Source organism: Apodemus sylvaticus, chromosome 19, assembly GCF_947179515.1.
Source record: "Apodemus sylvaticus chromosome 19, mApoSyl1.1, whole genome shotgun sequence".
NCBI classification, from domain to species: domain Eukaryota; kingdom Metazoa; phylum Chordata; class Mammalia; order Rodentia; family Muridae; genus Apodemus; species Apodemus sylvaticus.
This window is the reverse complement of record NC_067490.1, coordinates 6,352,647-6,379,359: the sequence shown is the minus strand read 5'-3', so window position 1 is coordinate 6,379,359 and position 26,713 is coordinate 6,352,647. Positions and strand designations below refer to the sequence as shown.

Genomic DNA, 26,713 nt, shown 5'->3' with positions numbered 1-26,713 from the left:
CGAACTCAGAAATCTGCCTGCCTCTGCCTCCCAAGTGCTGGGATCACAGGCGTGTGCCACCACTGCCCAGCCACTCTCTTTTTTAAACAATTATTAATTTTTTTTTTACTTATGTAGTTGGACATGGTAGCACACACCTTTAATCCCTGCACTTGGGAGGCAGAGGCAGATGAATCTATATGAGTTTGAGGCCACCCTGGTCTAGACAGTGAATTCCAGGATAGTCAGGGCTATGTGGTAAGCCTTGTCTCTTAAAAAAATAAAAGTGTGTGTGCACGTATGTGTGTGTGTGTGTGCGCGCGTGCGCGCGCGCGCGCTGGAGAAATGGCTCAGAAGTTAAGAGCACTGGCTGCTCTTCTAAAGATCCTGAGTTCAATTCCCAGCAATCACATGGTTGATCTGTAATAGGATCCGATGCCCTCTTCTGGGGTGTCTGAAGACAGCTACAGTGTACTCAGATACATAAAATAAAGATGAGTTATCCAACAAAAACCCTCAGGTGGGGTTTAATTTTTCCTTTGAGCCAGTTCTCCATGGCAGCTGTCTCTTCCTGGGAGCCTCAGCCTTAATAAATGGCTCCTGTTTCCTGCAGGACACAGGAAGGACTTGGGAAGCTAAGCAGTTTCAATCTTCCTCGTGAGCCCAGGGCACGACTTAGCCTCTCTGAGTTTCGTGATCTGTGCAGTGGGGATGGGAATCCTATGGGATGCAGTTATTGTGTCTGTCGTGCTTTATCTTCAGCCTCAACCCTCCTGAGCCTTCTCCATTAGAACAAAGTTAAACAGATGCCATCAGGCTCAAGATGGTTTGGATGAGAATGTCCCCACTGACTCATATGTTTGAATACTTGGTCCTTAGTTGTTGGGACTGTTCTGAGGAGGCTTAGGAGGTGTGGCCTTGCTAAAGCTGTGTCACTTTGAGAGTTTAAAGACTCTGCTTGGTGCAGGAGATCAACTCTTATTCCACCTGGAAATGCAAGCCCAAATAAACAGCTTGGTCACAGCATTTTATCACAGCATTAGAAAAGTACCTAAGACCAAGAGCTTCTGCACAGCAGGGCCCTTCTGTGGCCGCCCTGTTCCCTCCCTCCCTGTGCTCCACGTAGGTCGACTGGGGCTTCAGTCCTTGTCTTGAAGGACTGCTGTAAGCTGACCACCTGGTACTGGCTCTCACAGCTTGACAGCACCTGCCCCTCCCCTCCATGCATGCCAAGGGCCCTTCCCACACTTACCATGGGTAAGGAAATGGGAACCACCTCTCGGGAAAGCAGCGCCACCACTTGGTGAGAAAGCCCTCGGTGAAGCCCTCTGTGACTTCAGGGTACTGACATGAGAAACTCTGCATCTCCACAGACAACAAAGGCTGTCCTGTCTTAGTGACACAGAAAGAAGAAAAAGACCATTATTAGTTACCACAGCTTTGCAGGGCTTGATCCACCTTTTATGGGCAGGCTGTCCGTAGGACAACCTGGCTTCTTACTTACCTTGATTACCAGAGGACGGAGTCTCTCAAAATTCTTCGGAGTATCTTCTGGGAGCATGACCTTGAGGGGTAATATCTGGGCACAGCCAGTGCAGTTGGCAGGGATGGACTCTGACTCATTCTGCTCACAATTATTTGATGACCAGGGGTCAAAGTCTGAGAGGAAGAGACAGAGAGCAGACAAGAACAGAAGAACAGGTGGTCAGCGCAGTAGCCCAGGACCAAGAGAAGACAGGAGAGCAGCATTTTGCTCTGGAGACCTCTGGGAGGAGATGCAGAGGGCAGGCTTCCGGGAAGGAGAGGCACTTCTCTTCATATGCTTTTCTACACTTTGTGGAAAGACTCTCAACACACACATGCATTCCTAAACCAAGCCCCTCCACAGACCACCACAGCTGCAGCAAGCATTCAGCTGCACAGTTCTCCTGGTCTCTAACCTGACATGTCTGCCATCTTCAGCACAGGGTGGGGCAGTGCACAGGCATCCCCACGTCAAGAGGCTCCTGATACATGAACACACACATGTATTCTGGTGTGGCCCGCACCTTCAGTTCTTATGCATACGTAGGTGGGACCAGGATGACTTTGGAAAGGAAGAGTGAGGTAAGACAGAAGGGATGGAGACACAGTGAATTGCCTCTGTCTAGAGCGTCTACAGCGTTCCACCTCAACTCACAAGGGATGTGCTCCTACCAATTGCTGCTTCCAATTCTAAGGATGGCAATATGGTCAGAATAGGAGTCCCACCCAGACACAAGCTTAAGTGGCACTAGCTGCATGACACTCCTCCTTGACTTCTCTGAGGGGTCCTGTACCCACAGTCTCTTTTATCTTGTTTTATCATGTTCTAACATAGTGCATTATTTGTTACTTCCTGTGCTATGTTAAAAGCTGTTTGTTTCCAAAATGTCTCATAAGATTGTTCTGAAGAGGGATCCTAGAATAAAAAGGCAACACACCCACAGGTGGCTGAGACAGCTGGCCTTGTAAACCAACATACACACTTGGAAAACTGTTCTTCAGCCGGGCAGTGGTGATACATGCCTTCAGTCCCAGCACTTGGGAGGCAGAGGCAGGTGGATCTCTGAGTTTGAGGCCAGTCTGGTGTACAGACTAAGTTCCAGGACAGCCAGGGCTACACAGAGAAACCACCTCTCAAAAACCAAAACAAATCAGAACAGAAAACTGTTCTCCACAGAACATTCTCTGAGACAGACAGACTTTTTTTTCTCTTTCTTTCTAAGGACAGTGACAGGTGCAGGGATCCTCACCAGAAGGGACCGAAGTGTGCAGTCTTGCGTGTCACCAAAGGGCTCTCTAGGGCCTGCTGGGTTCCCCTGGGGCCACCTGTTTACATGGCACATAGCAGGCTGACAAGTCACACAGTTTTCTTCCCTTCTTGAATATTTTCAAATGTTTCTTATTAAGAATGAACTATGATGATCTCTTGTCAAAATACAAGAACTCCCTCCAGGTAATGGATGCACAACAGAACATAAATAAAGAGAAGTTGGCATGAGAAAAACGAGAGCAAGGGGAAGAGGCTCCCCCCACTAACACCGTCACCCCCCGCCCCCGGAGTCGGCCTGCCTCAGCCTTCTGTACTGCTCAGTGTGAGGCCTCCCTTCTCTTCTCACAGAACAGACCTGCATGTGAGAGACTTCCCAAGGCACCTCAGAGTGAGAGGAGCACAGGGACAGAAGGGGACGGAGCTGCAGCAAAATGTGACAAGGACTTCAGGAGCTTGATTTAATTTTTATTTTGAGGTAAGGTCTTGCTTTGTGGCTTTGACTAGCCTCAAACTCACAATCCTCCTGTCTCAGCCTAGCACTCCTCCCATGGGAACTTGAAAATCAGAAGCTTTTGAGCATAGGTTTCCAGGTGTTTTAGGAAAAATTATTCTAGGTTGTGACAAGGATGTCCTGAGAGAGAGGCCAAGCGGAAGGCCTGGTTCTATCTTGGTTCTAACCTTTGTTGGGCAAGGAACACTTGATGAGAAGAGACAGCACTGAGAAGTCAGAGGTGCAGCAGTCTGGAGACAAAGCGCCGTGAGGAAGACGGCCCAAACTTCAGGCCTTCCGTGGCGCCCACAGGAAGCAGCTTTGTCCAGAGAGCACCAGCCTGGGAGAGCTGCAGACTCCCTCACTCTGAGCACCACACTGTAGACTTGTTCCAGTCAGAGGAGCGCGTCAGCACGAAGGGGGATCTCCTAATCAGGACAGCTGCTTGGTGGGCTGGCAGCCGCAGCTCTGAACCTTTAACTGTAACTCAGGTTCTGTCTGGTTTGGGGGTGCTGGGGGATGGATGGAACCTCCAAAGAGCTGAGCATACTAGGTGGGCAGTCCACTATGGAGCTATACCTCTAGGCCTCTATTATGCGCTGATGCTGTCCAGGTGGGGACGCCTTGGCAAGCACTGACAGAAACACAAAGAACCTGGGAACCGAATGGACGCTGCTCCCCAAGTCTAGTCAATCCATGTCAGAGCTAATGGGGGCTCGACACAGGGGCCAGTACAAGAGGTAATTAATGTCTCAGTATGTAAAAGCCACCAGCTTCCTGCCTAGGAGTGGTGGCACAGAGTTGCAATCTCAGCTTCTTGGGAGGCTGAGGCAGGAGGATTGTGAGTTTGAGGCTAATCAAAGCCACACACAAGACCTCACCTCAAAAATAAAAAAAAAAAAAAAAACAAAAACCACCTAGCGTTTTCTTATTCTTCACCGAGGGGAAGGACTGAAATATTCATATACGAGAAGAGGAGCAGGCAATAAGCACCGCGAGCTATGACCTGACAGCAAATGAGACCCTGTGACCGCGGTGCTTGCGGAAGAGGCTGCTCCTGCTTCCTCGCCCTCAGTCCTCTGGCCTGAGCAGTGAGGCCCCGAGCAGACGATCCCGGAGATGCTCTGCTTTTGCCTCACAGGTCACACTGTGCGTCCCCAGAGGAGCAGAGGCTATGGGAGAACTCGCTGTACTTTCCCCCACTAAATTTTGCTTTGAACTCAAAATTGTTCTAGAAACTAAGGTTTGCTGTTTTTTTCTTTTTTTTTCTTTCTTTCTTTCTTTCTTTTTTTTTTTTTGGTTTTTTGGATTTTGGGTTTTTTCGAGACAGGGTTTCTCTGTATAGCCCTGGCTGTCCTGGAACTCACTCTGTAGACCAGGCTGGCCTCGAACTCAGAAATCCGCCTGCCTCTGGCTGTTTTTTTCTTTTTTAATGTCCTGGAGTGGGATCCAGAAGTGTCTACTTTCCCTAGGTACAGGAAGGCTGAACGGTGCCTTGCAGAGAAAATATGTTAATAATTTTTATTCAGGCATGAATAAAAATGTGAATAAACATGACTGAGGTGAGTGTGAATAAGCCAGCAGTGCATATGGAATAGAGGGTCTTTAAACAGGATATACTTAAGACAGAGTCATGGGTTGATTACACAACTGCTACAGCGCCTGGCCCTGCACTTCCTCCAGTGACATGGAATGAGCACACTAACTCAGTGTGGGTGCTCACACATCCAGGGGGTCTGGCACCCTCACACAGACACACATGCAGGCAAAACACAAAGCACATAGAAATAAACAACTCTTCCAACAAAAAAAAAAAAAAAAAAGAGCAGGGATCTCTATCTGCAAGAAAGTAATCTGATCTCTAATCTTTCAATACACACAGAGGTTAAATTCCAGATTATTTAAAGATATAAATGATAAAAGTGCATTGGTGGCACATGCCTGTGATCCCAGCACTCTGGAAGGCAGAGGCAGGTGGATTTCTGAGTTCAGAGAAACCTTGTCTTGAAAAAGCCAAATCAAAAAAAAAAAAAAAAAAAAAAAAAAAAAAAAAAACCCAAAAAACAAAACAAAAAAAAAAAAACAAAAAAAGATAAAAGTTTAAAGAATAACTACAGAAAAAATAGGCCCATATAATATGATTTTTATATCACTATTATTATGTAACATGTGTGGATGTGTTGCCTGCTTGTATGTTTGTGTAGTATATGTATACCTGGTGTCTGAAGGAGCCAGAAAAGGAAGAAAGTTAGAGGTGGTGGTGGGTGCTGGGAATTGAACCTGGGTCTTCTGGAAGAGCAGCAAGCACTCTTACCATCTCTCTAGCATTTCTTTGTCTTTTGTCTTTCTTTTTTCTTTTCTTTTGAGATAAGATTCTTCTAGGTAGGCCTGGCTGTCCTGGAACTTGTTATATAGACCAAGCCGGTCTTGAACTCAGAGGTGTGCCTGCCTCTGTCTCCTGAGTTCTAAAATTAAAGGCCTTTACAACACCACCCTCCCTTCTACTTCTAGAGACAAGGTTGTTTTAGAGACAGGCTAGCCTGGAACATGTTATATAGACCATGCTGGCCTTGATCTCACAGAGATCTGCCTCTCAAGTGCTTGGATTAAATGCCTGGCCTTTTGCGTTTATTTTTAAAAACAGTGTCTTACTAGGTGGTGAGATGGCTTAGAGTTACCAGTAGTTTTGGCAAAGCTTCATAAATTGAGTTTGAGCCCTTGAGGCCACGGTAGGAGAGAACTGACTCCAGAAAGCTGTTCTCTAATTTTTTTTTTGTTGTTGTTTTTTTTTTTTTTGTTGTTGTTGTTGTTGTTTTTTCGAGACAGGGTTTCTCTGTATAGCTCTAGGCTGTCCTGGAACTCACTCTGTAGACCAGGCTGGCCTTGAACTCGGAAATCCGCCTGCCTCTGCCTCCCAAGTGCTGGGATTACAAGCGTGCGCAGCCACCACCATCCGGCTGTTCTCAAATCTTGACATGTGCTCTACTGTGCGCACACACACACACACACACACACACACACACAAATAAATAATTAATACTAAAAGGGGGGGAGGGAGGGAGAGAGAATATCTTACCATGGATCCCAGGCTGGCCCTGGCTTTGAACTGGTGATACTTCCTTCTGTCTCAACCTCCCAAAGGCTGTGATTACAATTATATCTGGCTCCAAGAGTACATAGTACAGATGAATACAATTATGTAAATACATGTATATAAATGTATGTATATAAGAACATTCCATGTTGTAGTATGGAAACAAAACTTGGAAACTAGCTAAGTTACAGGATAGTACACAACATAAAACCCTTCAAAAGTATACAATGGTTGAATAGCACACACACAGCTCCCACCCTAATTCCTGTCCTTTCTGGCTCTGGAAACAGTATCCTTGCAGATACAGTTACCATGGGCCACACTGATGCAGACTGGCCCTGAATCCAATCTGAATGCTGACCTTACACCAGGAGAGGACACCAAACCCGCGGAACAAAGACAGCATGAGAAGATGGAGACAGACAGCGAGTGGGGCCACCAGTGGGCCACAGGCAAGGGCAGTGAAAGCTGCTACCAACCACCATGCCAAGGTAAATATTTCATTTCAGAACCCTGGCTCCCACAATTTCCAGAGGATAATTCATGCTGTTTGGAGCCATCTAGACTGCAACACTTTGTTTTGGTAGCATGTTAGAAATTAACAGTGTGTCTAGGTAATAATATTATGCATATAGTTTTTAATATACATATGACTTAAGAAGGATCATATATATTCATGGAATAAAAGCAGTTTGTAGGCCAAGTGTGGTGGCACACTTACAGTAATGCTAGCACTTAGGCGGAGGCTAAGGTAAGAGCACTGTGAAGGCCATCCAGGGATATACAGTGAGAGATTGTTTAAAATAAACATAGACAGTTGGGAGTATGGCTCAAGCTCTGGATTCAACCTTAGCATGCAAAGGAGGACTTTTTCATGTGCACAAGTGTTCACGTGTATGCAGATGTGCTGTACATATATGAACATGTGGAGGAGAGACAACAATCCTGACCTCAGCCTCAACAATGTCACCCTCAGAAACACCATCCAAGCTCCCAGAGCAGCTTGGCTTCCCCAGCACCAGGATCACAAGTGTGCGCCATCATGCCCGCCATTTTCACAAGGGTTCCAGGTATGAAATGTAGGTCCCCATGTTTACAGGGCAAGTACTTCCCCAACTAGATGAGCCGTGTCTCCAGCCCCAATGAGTATTCTGATTTTTTAAATTTTTTTGTTTGTTCGAGACAGGGTTTCTCTGTGTAACCCTGGCTGTCCTGGAACTCACTCTGTAGACCAGGCTGGCCTCGAACTCAGAAACCCGCCTGCCCAAGTGCACCACCACTACCAGGCCCATTTTTATTTTTTTTTTAAAAAAAGTTTTAGTTAGGTATAGTGGTGCTTGCCTTTAATCCCAGCACTTGGGAGGCAGAGGCAGGTGGATTTCTGAGTTCAAGGCCAGCCTGGTCTACAGAGTGAGTTCCAGGACAGCAAGGGCCAGGACCACACAGAGAAACCCTGCCTCGGAAAAAAAAAAATGAGGTCATCAAACATACACAGACAGCCCCTGTCTCAAAATCAATCAATCAATCAATCAACCAACCAATCATTCAAAAAACCAACCAAAATAAAGAATGCTTTAATTGCTTCTCAGTCTTTTGGCTAAGGTCATGTACAAAAATGTTTTAAGTTATTTTTACTATTGTTTCTGAGTGTATGTGTGATTCATGTGTGGGCATGCTCACCACAGAATGCATGTGGAGGCTAGAGAACAGCTTCACGGAGTCTGGTCCTTCCACCCCTTTATGTGAGTTCTGGGGATCAAGCTCAGGCTGACGGGTTCACAAGGCAGGCATCTTTACCCTGAGACTCCGTGTGCCAGCCCAAGAGTATTTTTCTTAGGAACAAGCTCTTGCCTCTTTATTGATTTTACACACATTAAGTATCTTCTTAGTGCAATGCCTCTGGAGCGCGGGAAGACTTGCACAAGACGATCAATGAGGCAGATCTCGTCTCTCCTAAGGCAGCCCTAGGAAGTCCCTGCAGGAGCAGAGCAGGAGGCCAGCCTGGTGGCTAGTAAAGTGGGGGAAGATGAGGGGTAGGGATTGTGAGGACCACCTAACGCTAACACAGGCTGCCCACGTGTCAAAAGGAGAGCTACTTTTGCTTTCTACACAGCCCTGAGATCACTGGAGGAATGTGCCATGGGTGATGGTGGAGATGGGGGACATGGAAGCAGGGGTTCGTTCTCCCATGGGATCCCAGAGATGTGGCCGGACTCCAGCTGGCCCTCCATCTCTCTAAAGCTTTTGTCTGTAATAGTGGCAGGCAGGAATTGCCATGCCATACTAGTGAGCAAACTCCTGTTTGGGAAAACAGCAGCAGCAGCAGCAGCCAGGCACCAAGCCACCCTGGTGGCTTCCTCCAGCTCTTCCTCAGCACCTTCCTCCAGCTCTATAAAAGGCTGCTTCCTGTTTCTGCGCTGCCTGGGATTCCCACCCACTCCAGTGTGCAGCAGCCAGGGAGAGGCCACCCAGGAAGGCCGTCAGCAACTGTCCATCTTCCCTAAGTCAGGGCTCCCTCACTGCAGACACCCTCCTCCAACAACTAATTATGTCAAAAACAAAACCAAGCGCGACCCAGAGGATAAAACCTTGGAGCCAAGTCTCAGAACAGTCAGACCCTGGCCCACATGCCCTCCACAGGGCCCACCCTCAAAATCAAGGTGACATGTGCCCACCTCAGGCCATCCCCATCACCACCTCCCCCACTTGGCTTCTATCCTAGAAATGTACTCAATAAAGCTTACAACCTTTTTTCGAGGTTCTCCCCAGGGTCTGGATCATTCCATTGTTTGCAATGTCAAGAGTCAGTGTGTGAGCAAGCACAGCCTGCAGTGCGTGGGAGCTGTGCAGAGGAGTGGGTGGGCTGACCCCCCTCAGGAACCTCCTGATGCCTAGGTGTTGTTTACAGGGAAAACTGACTCATGCTGGCTCCATGCAGACAGCCAAGGCATGGCCTAGAATTCTGAGTAGGGAAGGCTTCTCACTGTCTGTTATTAACCTAGCAGAAAGCAAGGCTACAATAAATCCTCTTCTGGGTAGAAAGGACAGTGAAGAAAGTGTATGCACAACGCTCTACTCTGTGGGGCGGGACCACGGGGCCTGACTGTGGTGCTCACCACCAACAGTGCAGTGCACAGAGAAGAGGGGCGCCTGCCATTTTTCAGAAGCCTTACCTGGGGCAGAACATCAAATGAGGAACAGACTGACAGAAACCAAGGAAGACTGAGGGCAAGAGCAGCCTCGTGATGCACTCCTCAGGCCCGCAGGCCTGACCTCCTACTCTAGGATGTGCTCAGAACTGCGAGGCCATGACAAAGGCCCCTCATTCTCACGGTGTGCTTACTGTCTCATCAGCCTACTCTGGCAAGTTCCTGTCACAGAGCCCCTTCCAGCAGCTGGAGTGAAGCCGGACAGTGAAGGTGGCCTTTCTGAGGTCCCCTGCATTGAAGGCAGCATGCCCAGAATCATTTTCACACAAATCCAGAATGGATACGGCACCCTATGCCAACCATTTTACTTAGGGAGCACTGCACTTGAACTATTCTAAGAGTCCCTGTCCTCACGTGTTCTCACAGGCAGACATTTATTTTCCTCCAGCGTTAGGGAAGCCAGTCAGCCTCCACCACAGCACTCTCCTCACTGAGTCTGTGAGGACTAACCATGAACCTGAGGGCCACGGCACAGGGCCATTCCAGAGCGCTCATCAACAAGGCCCGGAGCCCAATCTCCAGCATCTCATTTTTTTGAAATCAAAGTATTTCATAGCTGGGCTGTGCCTGGACTTTAAGCCTTATTAATTCCTTAGTTCTGAAGCAATGAAGGGCTGAACTCCTCAATGGCCCTGGGTACATACATGCCCTCCTTCTTTTGAAGGTGCAGAATGCAGAAAGCTCTGTTTGTAAGCACAGATCCGGCTTCTCAGCGTGGGGGCTAGCCCCGGCCTCTGCTCTGTAAAGGTGTGTACTGACTGCAGACTGTCCACTGAGCTTTCAGGCGGTCTGTGTCAGTTCTAAAGCATAACCATCACAAGAAAATGCTCTCCGCTGCCCAGCACCACCTCGGTGCCATAGCTCTAGGGTGGGTGGGGCTCCTGAGCCTCCTCACTTACGACTGAATGACGCTGGCTCTGTCTTGTACAGACAGCCACAGAATCTTTACAGGTTTTTGTTTTGCATTTGTTTTTGTTTTTGAAGGCAGGGTTTCTCTGTGTAGCCCTAGCTGTCTTGAAACTCACTCTGTAGACCAGGCTGCCCTTGAACTCATAGAAATACACCTTCCTCTGCTTCCCAAGTGCTGGGATTAAAGGTCTGTAACACCTTTGTCTGGCAGCCACAGCATCTTTAATGTGAGTGTTTTCAGCAACACTCAAATTCTTATTATGCTAGAAATCTGTGAGGGAAAATGTCAAGTTGAGTAAATTGTGTATACACTTTCAAAAGGAATTAACTGTGCTACTGGAAACTGGTATTCAAGTGTATGGCAATAAATAATCATGGTACTTCCGGTCAGTTTAAAAATAAATCCCCTCAGACAAAAAGCCATGGTGCTGAGTTCTTATCATACAATGTTCTCTTCCTCTGGTTTTCATCTAACTTGGGAAATCTCTTCAGAACTTCCTCAAATGTACAAAGATAGCTTTCAAAGGTGACCAATCCAAGAGGTGATTTTTATGACTGATAAAGTCAGGCTTTAAGGAATGACATTATGATTTTATGAAAGTTAGCTTAAACTAGTCAAGTTTTCCTTGGAAACATTTTCTAAAAAACTTATCCTGGATTCTAAAGGTTTCAGAACAAAGTTATAAAAGAATGTGGCCAAGTGAGATGAATATGACAAAAGCGACAAGAATAAACAAAACAAAGCACACAAAAAACAGGGTTTGGGCAGGCAGGCAGGCTGGGCACAAGCGCTTTCCAGGCCACCTGACTGACACCTCAGGTTCAATCCCCGGAACCCAGTCAACAGCAGACAATCAACTCCTGGAAGAAGCTCTCTGTCCTGCACCATTGTGAGTGCTGTGGCACAAAGACACACACACATACACACATGTGCACACACGTGTGTGTGATACAACAGTCACACACAGAATACAACGCACAGACACACAGCAGTCTCACACACTCACACAGGATGTGGCACACACAAAATGCATACAACACTAATAAGCACATTTTTCTCAAAACTTAATGAGGTTTGGGAATAAGCTCAGCAGAAGGTTCTAGCACAGATTGCTCACAAAGTGCTGTGTTTAGTCTCCAGAACAGAAGAGGAGAAAGAGGAGGGAGAGGGGACAGGATTCACTCCCCACGCTCTGGAGCACTACACCAGTGTCACTGACTAACTGTGGCAGCGAGAAGGAGGACGGTGAGACCAGGACAAAGCCACTTTCAGATAGCTTTCAGCCCAATCAGATAACTGGTGTGGGGACCTGGCTAGAGTTGTGCAACATGGACAATGGACCCGGGGAGAAAGCTCTTCTGTGAATGCCCTTCCCTGCCACGGGCCCTAACATTAGAGATCTTGCACTTGGCCCCTCCAGACGTGCTTCCAGGGAGAGCCTAACTTCTCTGAACATCAGTGTCCTTGTCTGTAAAATATGGACAATACAGCTCCTCCTACAGTCACAGCAAGGGTTGTACTAAGTCAATACTAGGAAGGTGTCTCTTATTAGACCGAACAATCCTTTTCCACCAAATACTGTCAAAAACCCTGGATCTCAGGCTGGGCGTAATGGCTCACACCTGTAATCCCAGCGTTGGCGGGTCTGAGGCTAGCCTGAGACACAAACCAAGTTCTAGGACGGGCTCACTGACATGAGATCCTATCTCAAACAAACAAATCAAACAAAAAGCACCCTGCACTCCTACATGAGTGCAGCCTTCTACCTGGGAAGGGCTTGTCCTCCTGTCTTCCTTGCGGAGGAACGCCCTTATTCTCTGGCATGTACTTCTTGGTAATGGGCAGGGACACCAGCCGAATGTGATGAATGAGTGAGCGCCAGGTGTGAGCTCCAGAAAGCACTGGCTCGGGTGCTAAGGAGCTAAAAGGCTGAATTACAAAGTAGGCAGTGAACAAGAGTAATCCCAGAGTTAGGAGGACCTAGAAGGAAAGACAAGAGTGACATTAGGGTTGCCCCAACACAGAAAGCCCCATCTCACGGAGGAGAAAACCAAGCGTCCTGGCTACGTGCAGTAGCTAGAGCTAAGCCATGACCATAACCAGCCATTTGCTTGCACCTCCAAAGCATTTAAAGCTCAAGAACTTGGAGGCCTGCAAGGCTCCCCAAGCCTCCATCCCACTACAGGTGCTGCGTCCACTACACAAACACACAGCTTTCATCTAATGCCAGTCAACAGCACAGTCATATTTCCTAGTACCGCGGGACAGCGAGAACAAAGGCCAGTTCATACTAGAAAAACCCAGCTCAGCACTGAGACGAGTCCGCAGGAACTGGGAGGGATGCCGAGGCGACCGAGATGGGCTTTCCAAGAGACACGTTACCTTATACACGGCTATGAGGAGAGGGTACTGGGGCGGTCCCCTTTGAGGTTCATTCTTTTCCAGTAGCTGTCTGATAAATTTTTCAATTGCCTTCTCGGACATCCCACACTGGTGGCCTGTCTGTCTCACCAGATCAACAGTCTCTGAGAGTTTGTCATAGATGCTGATCTCATTAGCAGCAAGGTCCATGTCTTCCAAAATGAAATCCCTGAGAGGGAACAAAAGGAAAATGACAGTTCCTTTAAAATTCTTCCTGCCCAGGGCTACCTCTTTCAGCAATGTTTCTAGACCCTCTGAGAGAACACAGTTTTTTGTTTTTCCTCCCAAACCATACCAAATACTTGACCAAATACGATGAACACCTGAAACCAATGTCAAACTGTTGTCTATGCAACACATTTCTGCTTTGAGCCCACGCCTTGCTATGCTGCTCAGGGTGTTATAGTTCTGGGGCTTGAGTGATGCAGTCTCTCGGATGCTGAGATCACAGCCTCAGACAGGCCGCTGTGTCCAGGTTATGCATGAGTCAGAAAATGTCCTTTAGCTAGGCTGTATGTGGTATGCACGCCTTCAATCTCAGCACTCAGGAGGCAATGGCACATGGATTGGTGTGAATCCAAGGCCAGGCTGGGCAACATAGAGTGTCCCAGACTCAAAACAAATTTTTTTTAAATATTTATTTTATTTATACGAGTACATTGTAACTCTCTTCAGACACACCAGAAGGCGGCATCAGATCCCATTACAGATGGCTGTGAGCCACCATGTCATTGCTGGGAATTGAATTCAGGGCTCTTAATCGTGAAGTCATCTCTCCTGCCCAATTTTTTTAAAATTAAGTGCCTTCATATTTTTTCATATAGGAGGACCAGTGCTTAGGACCTCCGGAGCTCCAAGAGTGCAGAGGGTCCTCCTACTTGCCTGCCTGCATGTCTAACCTTGAAAAGCACTGACGAGGTGCATGCAGATTCCTCAGGAAGGGTATGCTTCACCTGGAGGCCAGATCAGCATCCAAGCAGCTCCACAAAGCAGCAGTGCCCTGACGTGTCCCCGCTCAGGGTGACAAGAGTGCAGCTTGCCTCTTGCCTCCCCTGGGAACCTTCTGTTTGGTCTTCAGCCCAAACACCTGCTTCACTGGTCTGAGCCGCCTAGAGTTTTTTACAGGGTTGCTTCGACCTGCCTGTTCTTTTGAGGTGCTATCCTCATGCTACACAGCAGGCAGGGCAGCCGTGAGTCCCCGGGGCTCCCTATTCCTTAGCACCTCTGACTTAACAACAGCCACTGCTCTGAACGTGACGGCTGTTAGAGGTGGTGCTCACTGCGGTCTGACCTGGCCTTCTCTGAAGGCTGGTGACTGACGCTGAGCACCTTCCAGTGAGCCGGCAGGGCTAGAGCACCTTCTACAGGAGGAAGGGCCGTCTTTGGTGCTTTTCTTTTGGGTTGTCTCGTTATTAGCTTGTAGGGATTCTCAATGTGCTCTGTCCTGGACAGCAGCCCGTTTCGGACGCTGTCATTCCCTTCAGATATCTTCCTGGTGGCAGTACTAGGGTGAACAAATGCCTCAGCTCCAGCTCATTTTCCTTCTTTCTTCCTCTTAAAAAAATATTTATTTTTAAAGAAAACGGTGTTGTGTAACCCAAGCTGGCCTCAAACTTGATATCTAGCAAAGGTTGTCCTTGAACTCCTAATCCTTGGATGTATGGCACCATAGCAGGTCCTCTGTGACATTCTGTACCTTTTCTTTAAGTTGCATATGTGTGAGTGCAGGTAGGTACACACGTGTGCAGGTGCAGACACCATGAGTTTAGCACGCATGACCTGGGTGCTGGGACCTGAGCTGTGTCCTCTGTAAGTGCCCCTGCCCCCCCCCCCCACCAGTCCCCTCTCTTCTGTCCCAGCCCCACTCAGTCCCTTGAGGCACACTTGCATCACAGCTTTAAACTCAGCACAGGCCCAATGTCTCCTCACTACCTGAGCTTCTTGCTTGAGCATCGAGATTAAGAATCCAAGGCCAGCTGGGCTGTGGTGGTGGCACACACCTGTAATCCCAGCACTCTGGGAGGCAGAGGCAGGCGGATTTCTGAGTTCGAGGCCAGCTTGGTCTACAGAGTGAGTTTCCAGGACAGCCAGGGCTATACAGAGAAACCCTGTCCCGAAAAAACCAAAAAACCAAAAACCAAAAAAAAAAAAAAGAATCCAAGGTCAATCCGGGCTTGGCTACACAAGTTCCTGACCAACCTGGGCTATAGAGAAGCCCTGTTTTATTGTTTGTTTACTTAAAAAAAAAGAAATACACATGTGAGTTTTAAATACTGCAGTGAGTTTTAAAGTTAGAATCATTTGGGAGAATGAAGTGTGTGAAATAAGAACTTAAAAAAAAAAAAGATCAGTACACTACTACCAGTGGGGATGTAAAACAGTACATGAAAAAAACAGTTGTCAGTTTTAAAATATTAAACACTGAGGGCTGGAGAGATAGCTCAGCGGTTAAGAGCAATGACTGCTCTTCCAGAGGTCCTGAGTTCAATTCCCAGCAACCACATGGTGGCTCACAACCATCTGTAATGGGATCTGATGCCCTCTTCTGGTGTGTCTGAAGATAGCGATATATATATACATAAAATAAATAAATAAATAAACCTTAAAAAAAAAAAAAAACACTGAGTTTACATGTATCATACAACAACTCTACTCACAAGTATGTACCCAAAAGAACTCAAAACATGTCCACACACATACCTGAACACAAACGTTAGCAGTGGCATTGAACTAATGAATGCAGGGACAGAATGTGACAGGTACATTTATGGATGTTATAGACAGTGATTGAGTCCTAACACAGGCTGTGCAGCACAGACCTGAAAACACCGCCGTGAGTAGGAGACCATCACAGAGAGACTGGAGAGCAGGCAAGTCTGTAGACACAAAGCCGCCTCAGGGAGAGGATGGAGAACAGACAACAACAACCAGCAGTAGGCAGGGCCTCTCTAGAGCAACTAGCTGTTCTTGTCCTAAGCCCGTGACAGGTTGTGAGCATAAACTGTGCTTCTCAAGTGGGTGAACTTTGAAGAAATAAATTTAATATATATGTTCTTTTTTAATTTTCAGAGACATGGTTTCTCTGTGCAGGCTGGTTGTCCTGGAACTCACTCTATAGATCAGGCTGGCCTCAAACTCAGAGATCCCCCTGCCTCCAGATCTACCTCCAGAGTGCTGGGATTAAAGGCGTGTGCTACTACCACCTGTCAGCAAATTATATGTTAATAAAAGGCTAATATGTATGTATAGATTTGAACTTACCCCTGCTGTGGCATTTATTGTACTAAACTGTGTCCTGTCTCCTATTGCCCATCACTGGTGTCTGAATTCTATGAGGGCAGGATACATATGATATATACATCCCGACCAGAGGTCAGTGTCTGGTGCATATAATAAAGATGTGCATATACTTGGTGACAAAGAGAATGATAATGGCTGGCTGAGGATAGACACGAGAAAGCATTAAAGGATTCTTTAAGATATCTGCAGGCCTGGGGATGAAACACAACTGGCAGACTCCTTAGAACTGAATAACTTGGACGTGGTGACATGCATGCGCCGGGTGGATGCTCTGGGTTGGCTTATGCAGGCCTGAGACTCATAGAAAGCCAGCCTCCTGTCTCTGTGCAGGCTCACAGGCATGGATGAGGGCTGGAGTAATGGCTTGCTGGGTAACAACACTGGCTTTCCCTCAAAGGGAACTGGGTTTGTCTCAGAGTACCCTACGGTGGCTCACACCATCAGTAACTGAGACCTGGGGACCTGATGCCATCACTGACCTCTGAGGACACCGCATGCATATCACGCACAGACCCACACAGGAAAAACACCCATATACACTAAAAATGAAATCTTTTAAAAATAAAGGTATTTTAAAGGTGTGCACCATCATGCCAGGCCCTCTAATAGAGATTCTTTTACTGCATGTGTTCCCAGCTGTAAACTGTTTGTTAGCATGTGCAGAATAGAACAATCATTGGAAGTCACCCAGGTCATTGCCTTAATTTCTGGGTGAAGATGCATCTGAGCCAGTCAGCTGCATGTAGATTTCACTCTATCAACATAGGCCTTGATGAGCAACCAGAAGGAACTAGAAAGCATTAAGAGCCAAACAAATCAAGACATAGTGTCTTCAAGCCAGATACTGGTGGCACAGATCTCGTGATCCCAGCACAACTGGGAGGGGCTGGGAGCTAAGGATGCAGCCCAGTGGGCAGAATGATTGCTTAGTGTGCACAAAGCCCTGGGTTCCATCTCTTGCACTCCAAGAAACAGCACTTGGTGCAGGCAGGAGGATCACGGTCAAGGTCATTCTGGCTACAGTGCAAGTTCAAGGCAAGCCTGGTATACACAGAACCATACCCCTCCCCCAACAAAGAAAATGTCTGAAGACAGTAAGTTAGGCGATCGCTGTGGTGATCTGCAATCAGAAGCTCCTACTGCTACTCTTAAGGAGCATCCCTGGGACAAAAGAAATGAGAGCTGTTAAGGACAGACAGCCACAGGTCATAACAGTTCAGTGGCTGCGTGGGAAACCCACGGGGAGGGCCTGGGGGTTCTGAGCGGTGGTGTCAGGAACAAGGCCCTGGGCTCAATCCCCAAACGCAAAGGAGAATGATACTACCATAGGATCCTTTTGTCCAGAGACAGTATTTTTCTGTTTAAACTGGAGACTTTAAAAATGACCATACAGAGAAAATCTTAGTAGTTGGCTGCAAAGTTAATTAGATAACAACCTCAATGAGAAATCTTGCCCATTAACACCATGAAACAGGGAGTCACGGCAGGCAGCGAGCATGAGAAGGATGAGGGAATCAGCTGAGGCTGACAGACAATCCATTTACCTCCGGAAAGAGGGTCCAGCCTGGCAGAAGGGTGCTTTGCCGCGGAGGGAAGTTCAGAAGGCTGAGCTTGATTCCTTAACAGTGGTTTAACCCTGTAAGGGCAGAGGCAGGGTCACCAGAGGAGTTAGGAACCATGGCCTCTGTCCCACCCTTCACCGTTGGCCTCCATTAGCGATGGGGGAGATGCTTCAAGACCCTCAGTGTATGCCTGAAGCCACATTGTACTGAACTGTTAGACACACCAGGTTCTCTCATACACACTTATGAGTAAGTTTAATGTATAAATGATGAACTAGAACAGTGACAGTACACTCTAATAACAAGCCCAATGAGTCTAGCCTCACTCTCAAATGCTTCAAACTTACCCTTCTTAGGATTCTGTGAGTTGCTAAATGTATAGGAGTCTGTCTTAACAGCATCAGGAAGGGTTTCCCTGGGGACAAGACACTGTGAAGTTACTAACATGAAGGTGGCAGACACCTGCCCAGGAATGTTGACCACGGGCTGACTCTGCCCCAGGCAGATCAGTGTGGTTTTGGCATGCTACTCAGAACACCAACACCGGCACTGCTCATTCCTGCAACTGTCCAAGGAGCACTTTCTGACTGCGGGTGCTAGAGCCATGTTCTGAGTTCCCACAGGATTGGGAGGGGGGCCTGACAAAACTTTGATGTTGATGCTTTCACACCTCTTCCCTGCTGATCAAAGGATCACTCGGATCAAGCCCCAGCACTGCAAAATGAATGGCGGTAACAAAAACACACCCCCTTTAAAAGAGGATGCTTCTGGACAGCAGCTGTCTACCTAAAGTGACTGTGTCACTATAGTGATGTTATTACCACATTTGAGTGGAGGTTATTTATTTTTATTGTAAAAATTAGAGGAGTCCTATTAGCATCTAGTGGGTAAAGAGGCAACATCACACAGCCCGCCACATAAGAATGGTCTTGCTCAAAGAAAAGAGAGCTGCTCCTGGTTTTCAAGACAGCTCTGCAGGTATGTGCCAGGATGCTGGTCGGCAGTGGAGGGGGACTTGAGGAACAGAAGAGAGGCAGCTCTGATGAGCCGTTCCCCACAACTCCACCTGGGCATCAGCCCCCATGGAAAGGGGTATGGCATAGGAGTGTAGCTCATGGAACTGCTGGGACAGACTTGTTAGGAAAAAGCTATGGAATCGCTGAGCACGGTGGGCTTGTCCTGGAATTCCAGAACTGGGAGGCAAGAACATCAGGAATTCCAGGCCACCCTCAGCTACATACTGAGTTCAGGGCTATGTAAAGATCCTGATTCACAAAACTGGACAAACGGGAAAGAAAGCTAGGTCAGCTTTAAGACCACTTCGGGCTCTCGCCAAGGACTGGGTTTGCTTCCGAGCACCCACCATGGCTCACAACCACCTGTAACTCCAATTCCAGGGAATCTAATACCCTGTTCGGACTTCTGTGGGCACTATATACATATGGCATGTGCACACACACACACACACACACACACACACACACGCGCGTGCGCGCACAAAGGACACCCATACCTCTATATAAAATAAATTTTATATAAAAGCCAAACAAGTTTGTTGAAAGCAGAAAAGAGGCTAAGAGAATAATTGTCCCTTTTGCAATAGCCCTCCAGTGATGAGACGTGTCCTGAACACTGACATGAAATGCAGAGCCATTTAGCTAATGCACACAGCCCAGCTGCTAACAATGAGAGCAATGCCCAGAGGAGTTCTTCCCCTGCTTAGCTCCCCAGTGGGGACGGTGTGCGCTCAGTGAATACTTTCCTTTCAGTGCTATCCCAAGGCTCTCATGACTCAAGACAGTCTACCTAAGAGAACAATACATCCATTAGATTGCAATTAAAAAAACTTCCAAGAGCAGGACTGGAGAGATGGCTCAGCAAGCAAGAGCACTGACTATTCTTCCAGAGGTCCTGAGTTCAAATCCCAGCAACCACATGGTGGCTCACAATCATCTGTAACCATGAGATCTGACGCCCTCTTCTGCTGTGTCTGAAGACAGCTACAGTGTACTCACATATAAATAAATAAATCTTAAAAAACAAAACAAAACTCCAAAAGCCAGGCATAGTGTTGTATGATGTCAGTAAGATCTGTAGATCTGAGGCCGGCCAAGTCTACACATTGAACTACATAGGAAGACCCTGTCTCAAAAAACCAAAACCAAATACAAACAAACAAAAACTACCAAAGAAAACCAAACATACTTAAGGGAAAATAACTGGTAAACTATTAGAACAATTTGTGTGATTCAAAACAGTAATAATTTAGAACTGTAAGTACTTAAAATTTACAACCCTATATTTTCACTACTGGTAAGCACAAAAGCAGAACATGATATAGAAGTGTTAGAGATGAACAACAGAAGCAACCCTATTGCATGTCAAAGGGAGACATGGCTTCTGAGGAGATAGACCCCTGCACTGCAAGCCCAGACAGGAGTGCACTCACAGATTAGCAGAGTTAAAAATCCTAGTGAGGAAAAGGTGGATGCAAATACAGCGGAAAATCACGTAGTCTTGGAGAAGGAAATACTTAGTGAAAAAGTCACACAGAGCTGGGCAGTGGTGGCGCACGCCTTTAATCCCAGCACTTGGGAGGCAGAGGCAGGCAGATTTCTGAGTTCTAGGACAGCCTGGTCTACAGAGTGAGTCCAGGGCAGCCAGGGCTATACAGAGAAACCCTGTCTCGAAAAAACCAAATCCAAAAAAAAAAAAAAAAAAAAAAGAAGAAAGAAAAAGTCACACAGAGAGCAAAAACGACGTGGCATGAACTAGTTAAACACATAACCACACCATGAGATGGCAATTGTAGGGGCTGGGAAACCCAAGAAAATGTCAAAGGTTACAAAGTTTTAGGAGGCTGCTCAGTGTGTACAGGTGCTTGCTGCCAGCCCTGATAACCTGAGTTTGATCCTGAGGACCCACAGGCGGAAAGAGTGAAACTCGTCAGGCTGTCTCTGACTCCAGGTACGCTCCACAGAAGGTGTCCGGTGTTCTCCCCCCCCCACACACACATGCAATAAGATTTTAGTTATATAGCAGAGCTGCCCCACAGATGCACCTCCATTCTCTATCTTCCTCCAAACCTTTTATTTTGAAAGATTTCAAGCTTCTAGAAAACAGAAGGGACAATGAACATATCCTTCATGTGGACTTGTCTATTGTCTACACTGGCCCACATCTTCTCGCTCTCACGCGCTCTCTCTCTCTCTCTCTCTCCCCCCCCCTCTCTCTTTCCCTCTCTCCCTTTTTCTTTCTGGTTTTTCGAAATAGGGTTTCTCTGTGTAGCCCTGGCTGTCCTGGAGTTAGCTTTGTAGACCAGGCTGGCCTCTAAAGTAGAGCTCCACCCGCCTCTGCCTCTTGAGTGCTAGGATCAGAGATGCGCACCACCATACCCGGCTTGCTCTGTTTCTAGCAGGCCCATTTGAAGTTTAACTGTGACACATTATTGAATTACCCCTCAATACTCCAGCATCCCCTAAGAATTTCCCATATGACAATGGGCACGCTTCATCGCCATTCCCACTAAAGTCCCTCATCTCCACTGTTACCTAATACTCAGCATGTGGTCAAATGTCTCTCTCCACACACACAGGCACACGCACGCACACGCACACACCGTTACACAGTTCCATGATCTCTGCCCATCTGGGTTGTGGCTGGGACCTAGTCAACACAGAAGGCTCCTCGTTGGCCTCACTGTTCTCTCACCCTGCAGCATCTGCACATCTGTAAGCTTACCTCCCTCTCCTCGAGCCTTGCCTGCTCCTGTTCACACCATCTCTTCCCTCCGGAGCTGTAATGCTGGCTCTCCGTCTCCTCCCTGCAGAGTTAAATCCAGAAGGGCGGCCTGTCTCCCTGGGCCTGCCCTCCTTCACTAATGCTGAATCACACGCCCGTGCCCTCACTTGGCCAGGTTGGCTCTCACCAGTCAGCAAGGGCTCTCCTGGTGCCAGGTCCAAAGGGCGTCTTTCAGCGACCACGCTCTCTGACCTCTGCGCAGTCCTTGCCATCAGCACCTATTTGTCCCTCAGTGCTCTCAGCCCGGCAGACCTGTCCTGCTCTCATGCCAGAGATCAATATGCCACCCGTTGTCCTTGACCTTCTCACCCCCTCCCTAGCTTCCACTACAGCTGTGAATGGTCCCCAAATGTTCTTCAGCCCACAATTCTTTACAGAGCTCAAGAGCCGACCTCTTATTACCCACTGGGCTGACCTGATTCCCCACTGTGGACGGTGTGTGCAACTGAACTTGTCTTCCTGTTGGCTCTGCCTCCCTCCCATCCTCTTCAAATGTTTACTTTTTCTGTGTACATGAGCACAGGTGGAGGTCGGCTCTGTCCTTCTAGATGTTGCTCCCAGGAACCAACCTCAGGTCATCAGACTCAGCTCAATTCTTTCACCTGCTGAGCGACCCCTCAGACCCTCTGCTCCCTTTCTGTCTTTTTAACAAAGATACTAGTCCTCTTAATTTAAATGAAAACTTTCCTTTGTGCCTCATTCCTGCCCATGAAATCACTACTGACTTCTTTTGATATAGGTGTGACGTCTGGAACCCCAACACTCAGCAGCAGAGGCAGAAAGATCTCTGCAAGTCTGAGGCCAGCTTTGTCTACACAGTGGACTCTAGGCCAATCTGGGCCATAAGATTATTATAAAAATAGTAACCATAATAAATAACTTAAAAAATGTTTACTGTGGACTATCACAGAGATAATGTTCATCTCTGTGTTTCCAGTCCTTCTCTTCAGCTTAACCTTCTTATTCACAGGCGGTTTTTCTAAACAGTGGGTCTGGTTTACACACTTTTCAAGACGCCCTACATTTTTCTGGGGCATGGTTTAGCATGGTTGCTAAGGACACAGGAGCTAGAGCTGGAAAAACCTGGATTCACCTAGTTTCTTCTTTTTATTGATACACTCCTTAAATCTTAGAATTTTTCACTTATAAAATAGGGATAATAAACCAGATGTCAGGAACACACCTGTAATTTCAGCACTCAGGAATTAGAGTCAGGAGAATTAGGAGTTTAGCTACATAGCAAGTTTGAGGTTAGCCTGGACTACATGAGACCCTGTGTCCAAAAAAAGGGGGGAGGGAGAATTATAGCTACTCCAACTGAGGATTATACAATGGTACATGTAAAATTTGTTCTAATATCGAAGTAATTTACATACTTACTAATAACTGCTGTAAGGTGGGTGTAAAGCTTGCCACAGCCCACTGGGTCTGGTTGCCACCTCCTTGCTCCCTCGTTTCTCCACTGCCATGCTAGTTCACAACCGTCTTCCTAAAAGTTCTGTCTTCCAGTGCTCTGTCAACAAGCAAGCTCGCTGCCTTCAGCTTAGACTGTCCTCTGACCTCACAGCACGCATCGCCTGTACCCCCTCCTCCGTCTCCTCCCAAGCTACTCTGTGAGTCTTCACAGCAGACTAATGGGAAAACGCTGACTGCAGAGACGGCTCTGCGACTGAGAGCACGTACTGATATGTCAGAGGCCCTGGGCTTGGCTCTCAGTACCCACACACAACCACAACTACCTCAAGACCCCGCTTCTGGCCTCCTACATAGATGTGGTGCACACACTCACTCAGAATCACAAATATTCATAAGAATTATTAACAACAACAACAACTTGGGGCTTTTGGGTTGGTTAAGTAGTTAAGAGCACTGCCTGCTCTTTCGGAGGATCCCGGTTCAATTCCCAGCACCCACATGGTAGCTCACAACTATCTGTAACTCCAGTTCCAATGTACATAATAATAACCTTTTAAAAACTTTTTTAAAAGTTTCTTTAAAAAAATAGTGAAAATAACAGCACAAAAAATCCAAGAACCTGATGAAAGAACAAATCCCCAGAAAGGACCTGCTGAACCCTGTTTCCGAACCGTGCCGTGGTTCTTCCGATGATATGTGTCCATCTGGTGACACTGTAGTGGGCAGCTAGCGCCTGCCCTTCTGTTCTGTGTCAGAGAGCACACAGGGAGGACACACACTCAAACGGGGTCACAAAAAAATGATTCAAGGCAGAGAGGAGGCTCCAGCGCAGATGACTGGAGAATGCAGAGGGCTCAGTCATGGAGGGCGGCGACTGCTATTTCAGGACCTGAGTGTGGCTCTTTCTGGTATAAAAGCTGGGGCGTGTGAACACTCAGCCCACACTGCCAGGCAGCAAAGGTGAACGTTTGCATACAGACATGCTCGCCTGTGTATGTGTATGCTCTAAACTTACATGTATACTGGGGGGGTTGGGGGTCTCTCTCGGGGGTGGTTTAGTTTTAAGATACTGTTTCATGTAGTCTATTTCCCAAGCCCTGGGATTAAAGGCAGTCGTCAGCATGTCTGACTTAAATTTTAATCTGAGTTGTTTCCCTTCAGTACTGGGACCTGAACAGTGCCTGGTGCATACCAGTCCAGTGCTCTACCACTGAGACACATCCCCACTCCCTGTGTGTTCTTAAGAAAGAAACTGAAATAAGTCAACTTCGAGTTAACCAAATGGGAGAGAGAGGTGTCCGTAAAAAGATCCACCCTGGGAACTCCCAAGTGAGCAGCGGGAAGGATCAGAATCTGAAGTATGTAGCAGTCCCTGTGCACGATGTCTAAACAACATTGGACATCAAGGCTCTGCGGGCTTTCAGATGGGAAAATGTGTGCGACTGCAAGCTGTATGTGCCCTGTCATGTGTTACTATATCCGGTGAGAAACTGCAGTTTTCAGGCTGCACCTTACCCTAGGTGACTCCATTTTATAGAAGCAGTGTCTGGCTCTATTCTATGTGGAAATGCAGAAGCAGGAAGGCCACACCGCACCTCACTGTGCGCAGGACACCACCACCTGTTAGTGTCTCTCATATGGAACAGACTGACAACCACTTACTTCTAAAAGTTAACAAACAAGAGTTTTCCACCTATAGGCCTATTATCAAAGCCACCAGATGTGGTGACACATGCCTTTAATCCTAGCACTTGGGAGGCAGAGGCAGGCTGGAGGCCAGCCTGGTCTACACATCGAATTCCAGGCTAGCCAGGGAGGAAAAATAAAACAAAGCAAAATCAACCATAACTTATCAAAATAAACTAGGCCTCTATGAACACATAAGGGTACTGAATTCACACCAGGAAAACCATTATCAAATACACCAGGTAAGAACAACTTATCACACACCCTAGAATGTGGCAAAGAGCGAACACCCTCACTTGGACCCCGTGAAGACTTCTAAAGCTATGACAACAGCTCCAAGACCACGTGACCGTGACCATGAGTGTGTTCCTTAAGGGCCGACAGCAGCGAACTCCTACAAATCTGCGGAGCTCAAGCCCCGCAAGATCGGGGCCTCCCTCTGCTCCAAAGCCTTCACACCTTATCTTGAATACTTGTCTTTCTCTTTACATCTGTTAGCTCTGTCTTCTGCTTCATGTAAGGCCTCTTTGAACTCCTGTGGCCGCTTTACCCCTTGTGCAACTATTCAATAGCCTACACAGACATATAATTACTGTGGGATGTGCAGTCTCCGCTGGTAAGAGTTAATATCACCAATGAAGACTGAAATGATATATTCTATTTTCGGTGATGTTAATATCACCAATGAAGGTTGGAATGATATATTCTATTTTTGGCGATGGCCAGCTGTCAAGGGAAATCTCAAATTCTTGGCAGAATTGCAGCCAACGAAACCCACAGTTTGCGAATCTGTGGCGTTGTGAAAAAGACAAATGTGTGCCTGTATGTTTCTGACATAAGCATACTCACGACATGTGGCCTGCAAGGTTCTAAGTCTTAAAATGCGATGAAACACCAGGCAGGTGATTTTTCTTGTACTGACAGACGATTGCAAACAGTTCTTTTACTCGGGTCAGTACGCCAAGCCACGTTCCTTTCTGAAATCTGAGACGCCAAGTCTATCACATTAAGTCCACGTTAAAAAAAAAAATAGATAATAAAACATTTCCTCCTTAACAGCGGGGCTGAGATGCCTAAGAGGGGGTGGACTCTCGGGATGCTAAAGGCTCCGTGACGGGTCGGCGAGCGGGCCGGGGCTCTCGGACACGGCCGCCACGGCTGCGAACCAAGCTCGAGCAGAGTCAGACCCCGCTCCCCTCTCCGCCGAGCCTCCGAAAAGCTGTCAGGAGGGGAGTCCGCCCCGGGGAGCGGCCGGGGTGTTGTCAGTCAGCGGAGCGCGGGAGGCTCCCGCAGAGGGACGGGGGCGGAGGGGGAAGGTGGCGGCCGCGGCGAGGAGGGCGGCGCGAGGCAGTGGCGGCCGCGAAGGGCGGCCGGCCTCCCCCCTCCCGGCCTCGGGCCCCAGTCACTCACATGCGGGCCCGCGCCCTCTCGGGCTCCTCCCGCCTCGGGGACACCAGCCGCCGGGCGAGGAGGATGGGCCACCACTTCCTGCTTCCGGCGGCGCGACCCGGAAGTGATTCCCGCGCCGCTGGCCAGGCCTGGAACACAAAGGAAAAGCGCTTCGCGCCCCAGGTTCCAAAACGGATCGGGCGAGGTTGTTCGGCTCCAGGCAACTCTCGCGGTATCTGAAAAGCTTATACTTTTGCGCCCCCTGGTGTCCATATCGTACTACTGCACCTTCGCAGTCGTAGAATTTTATTATTATTGTTGTTGTTCTTGTTATTACTATTACTACTACTACTACTATTATTATTATTACTATTATTATTATTAGGGTCGGGACTCATTGACTCAACTCACTCATATTTACACTTGGCTTACTTGTTTGTTTCTCCTGAGTGCTGATTCTGTGGTGAGCATTACTAAGCACTGTACTCTTAGGAAGCTGCTTCAACAATTCTATTGTAATGGGATCATTCTCACAACGCCTAAGCTTGGACCAGCCAAACAGGTTTATGGAGCTGGTTAACCGGGAGGCAGATTTCTCTCATAGACAGGGAGTGGCAGTCAGCACTAGATACCACATTTCTCAGTCCGAACTGTCTGTAACG

The 26,713-nt window shown here is 47.6% G+C and overlaps 1 protein-coding gene and 1 long non-coding RNA gene across 11 annotated transcripts in view; one reads left to right on the top strand and one right to left on the bottom strand.

Moving 5' to 3' along the window:
• Positions 1 to 26,244, bottom strand: part of C19H6orf89 (chromosome 19 C6orf89 homolog) — a 32,059-nt gene extending 5,815 nt beyond the window's left edge. The window contains exons 1-8 of one of the 9 annotated variants that reach the window (XM_052164623.1): positions 26,073 to 26,238; positions 25,512 to 25,646; positions 21,501 to 21,582; positions 17,742 to 17,833; positions 12,859 to 13,066; positions 12,243 to 12,456; positions 1,484 to 1,638; positions 1,232 to 1,371 (exon numbers count right to left, since the gene is read on the bottom strand). In XM_052164623.1, coding sequence (XP_052020583.1) covers positions 1,232 to 1,371; positions 1,484 to 1,638; positions 12,243 to 12,456; positions 12,859 to 13,047 — 698 coding nt within the window. In that variant the 5' untranslated portion in view covers positions 13,048 to 13,066; positions 17,742 to 17,833; positions 21,501 to 21,582; positions 25,512 to 25,646; positions 26,073 to 26,238. Of the gene's footprint in view, positions 1 to 1,231; positions 1,372 to 1,483; positions 1,639 to 12,242; positions 12,457 to 12,858; positions 13,067 to 17,741; positions 17,834 to 18,106; positions 18,127 to 21,500; positions 21,583 to 22,940; positions 23,074 to 25,511; positions 25,647 to 26,072 lie in introns of those variants that run through there. The other 8 variants (XM_052164620.1, XM_052164622.1, XM_052164621.1 and 5 more) reach the window with 8 other exon arrangements.
• Positions 2,927 to 9,114, top strand: LOC127670236 (uncharacterized). 2 transcript variants are annotated; one of them, XR_007974489.1, is made up of 3 exons: positions 2,927 to 3,248; positions 6,648 to 6,848; positions 7,260 to 9,114. It is a non-coding gene; the product is annotated as an uncharacterized LOC127670236 (long non-coding RNA). The 2 variants fall into 2 exon arrangements; XR_007974488.1 differs by having other exon boundaries at positions 6,648 to 9,114.
• Positions 26,245 to 26,713: the final 469 nt, after the last annotated feature.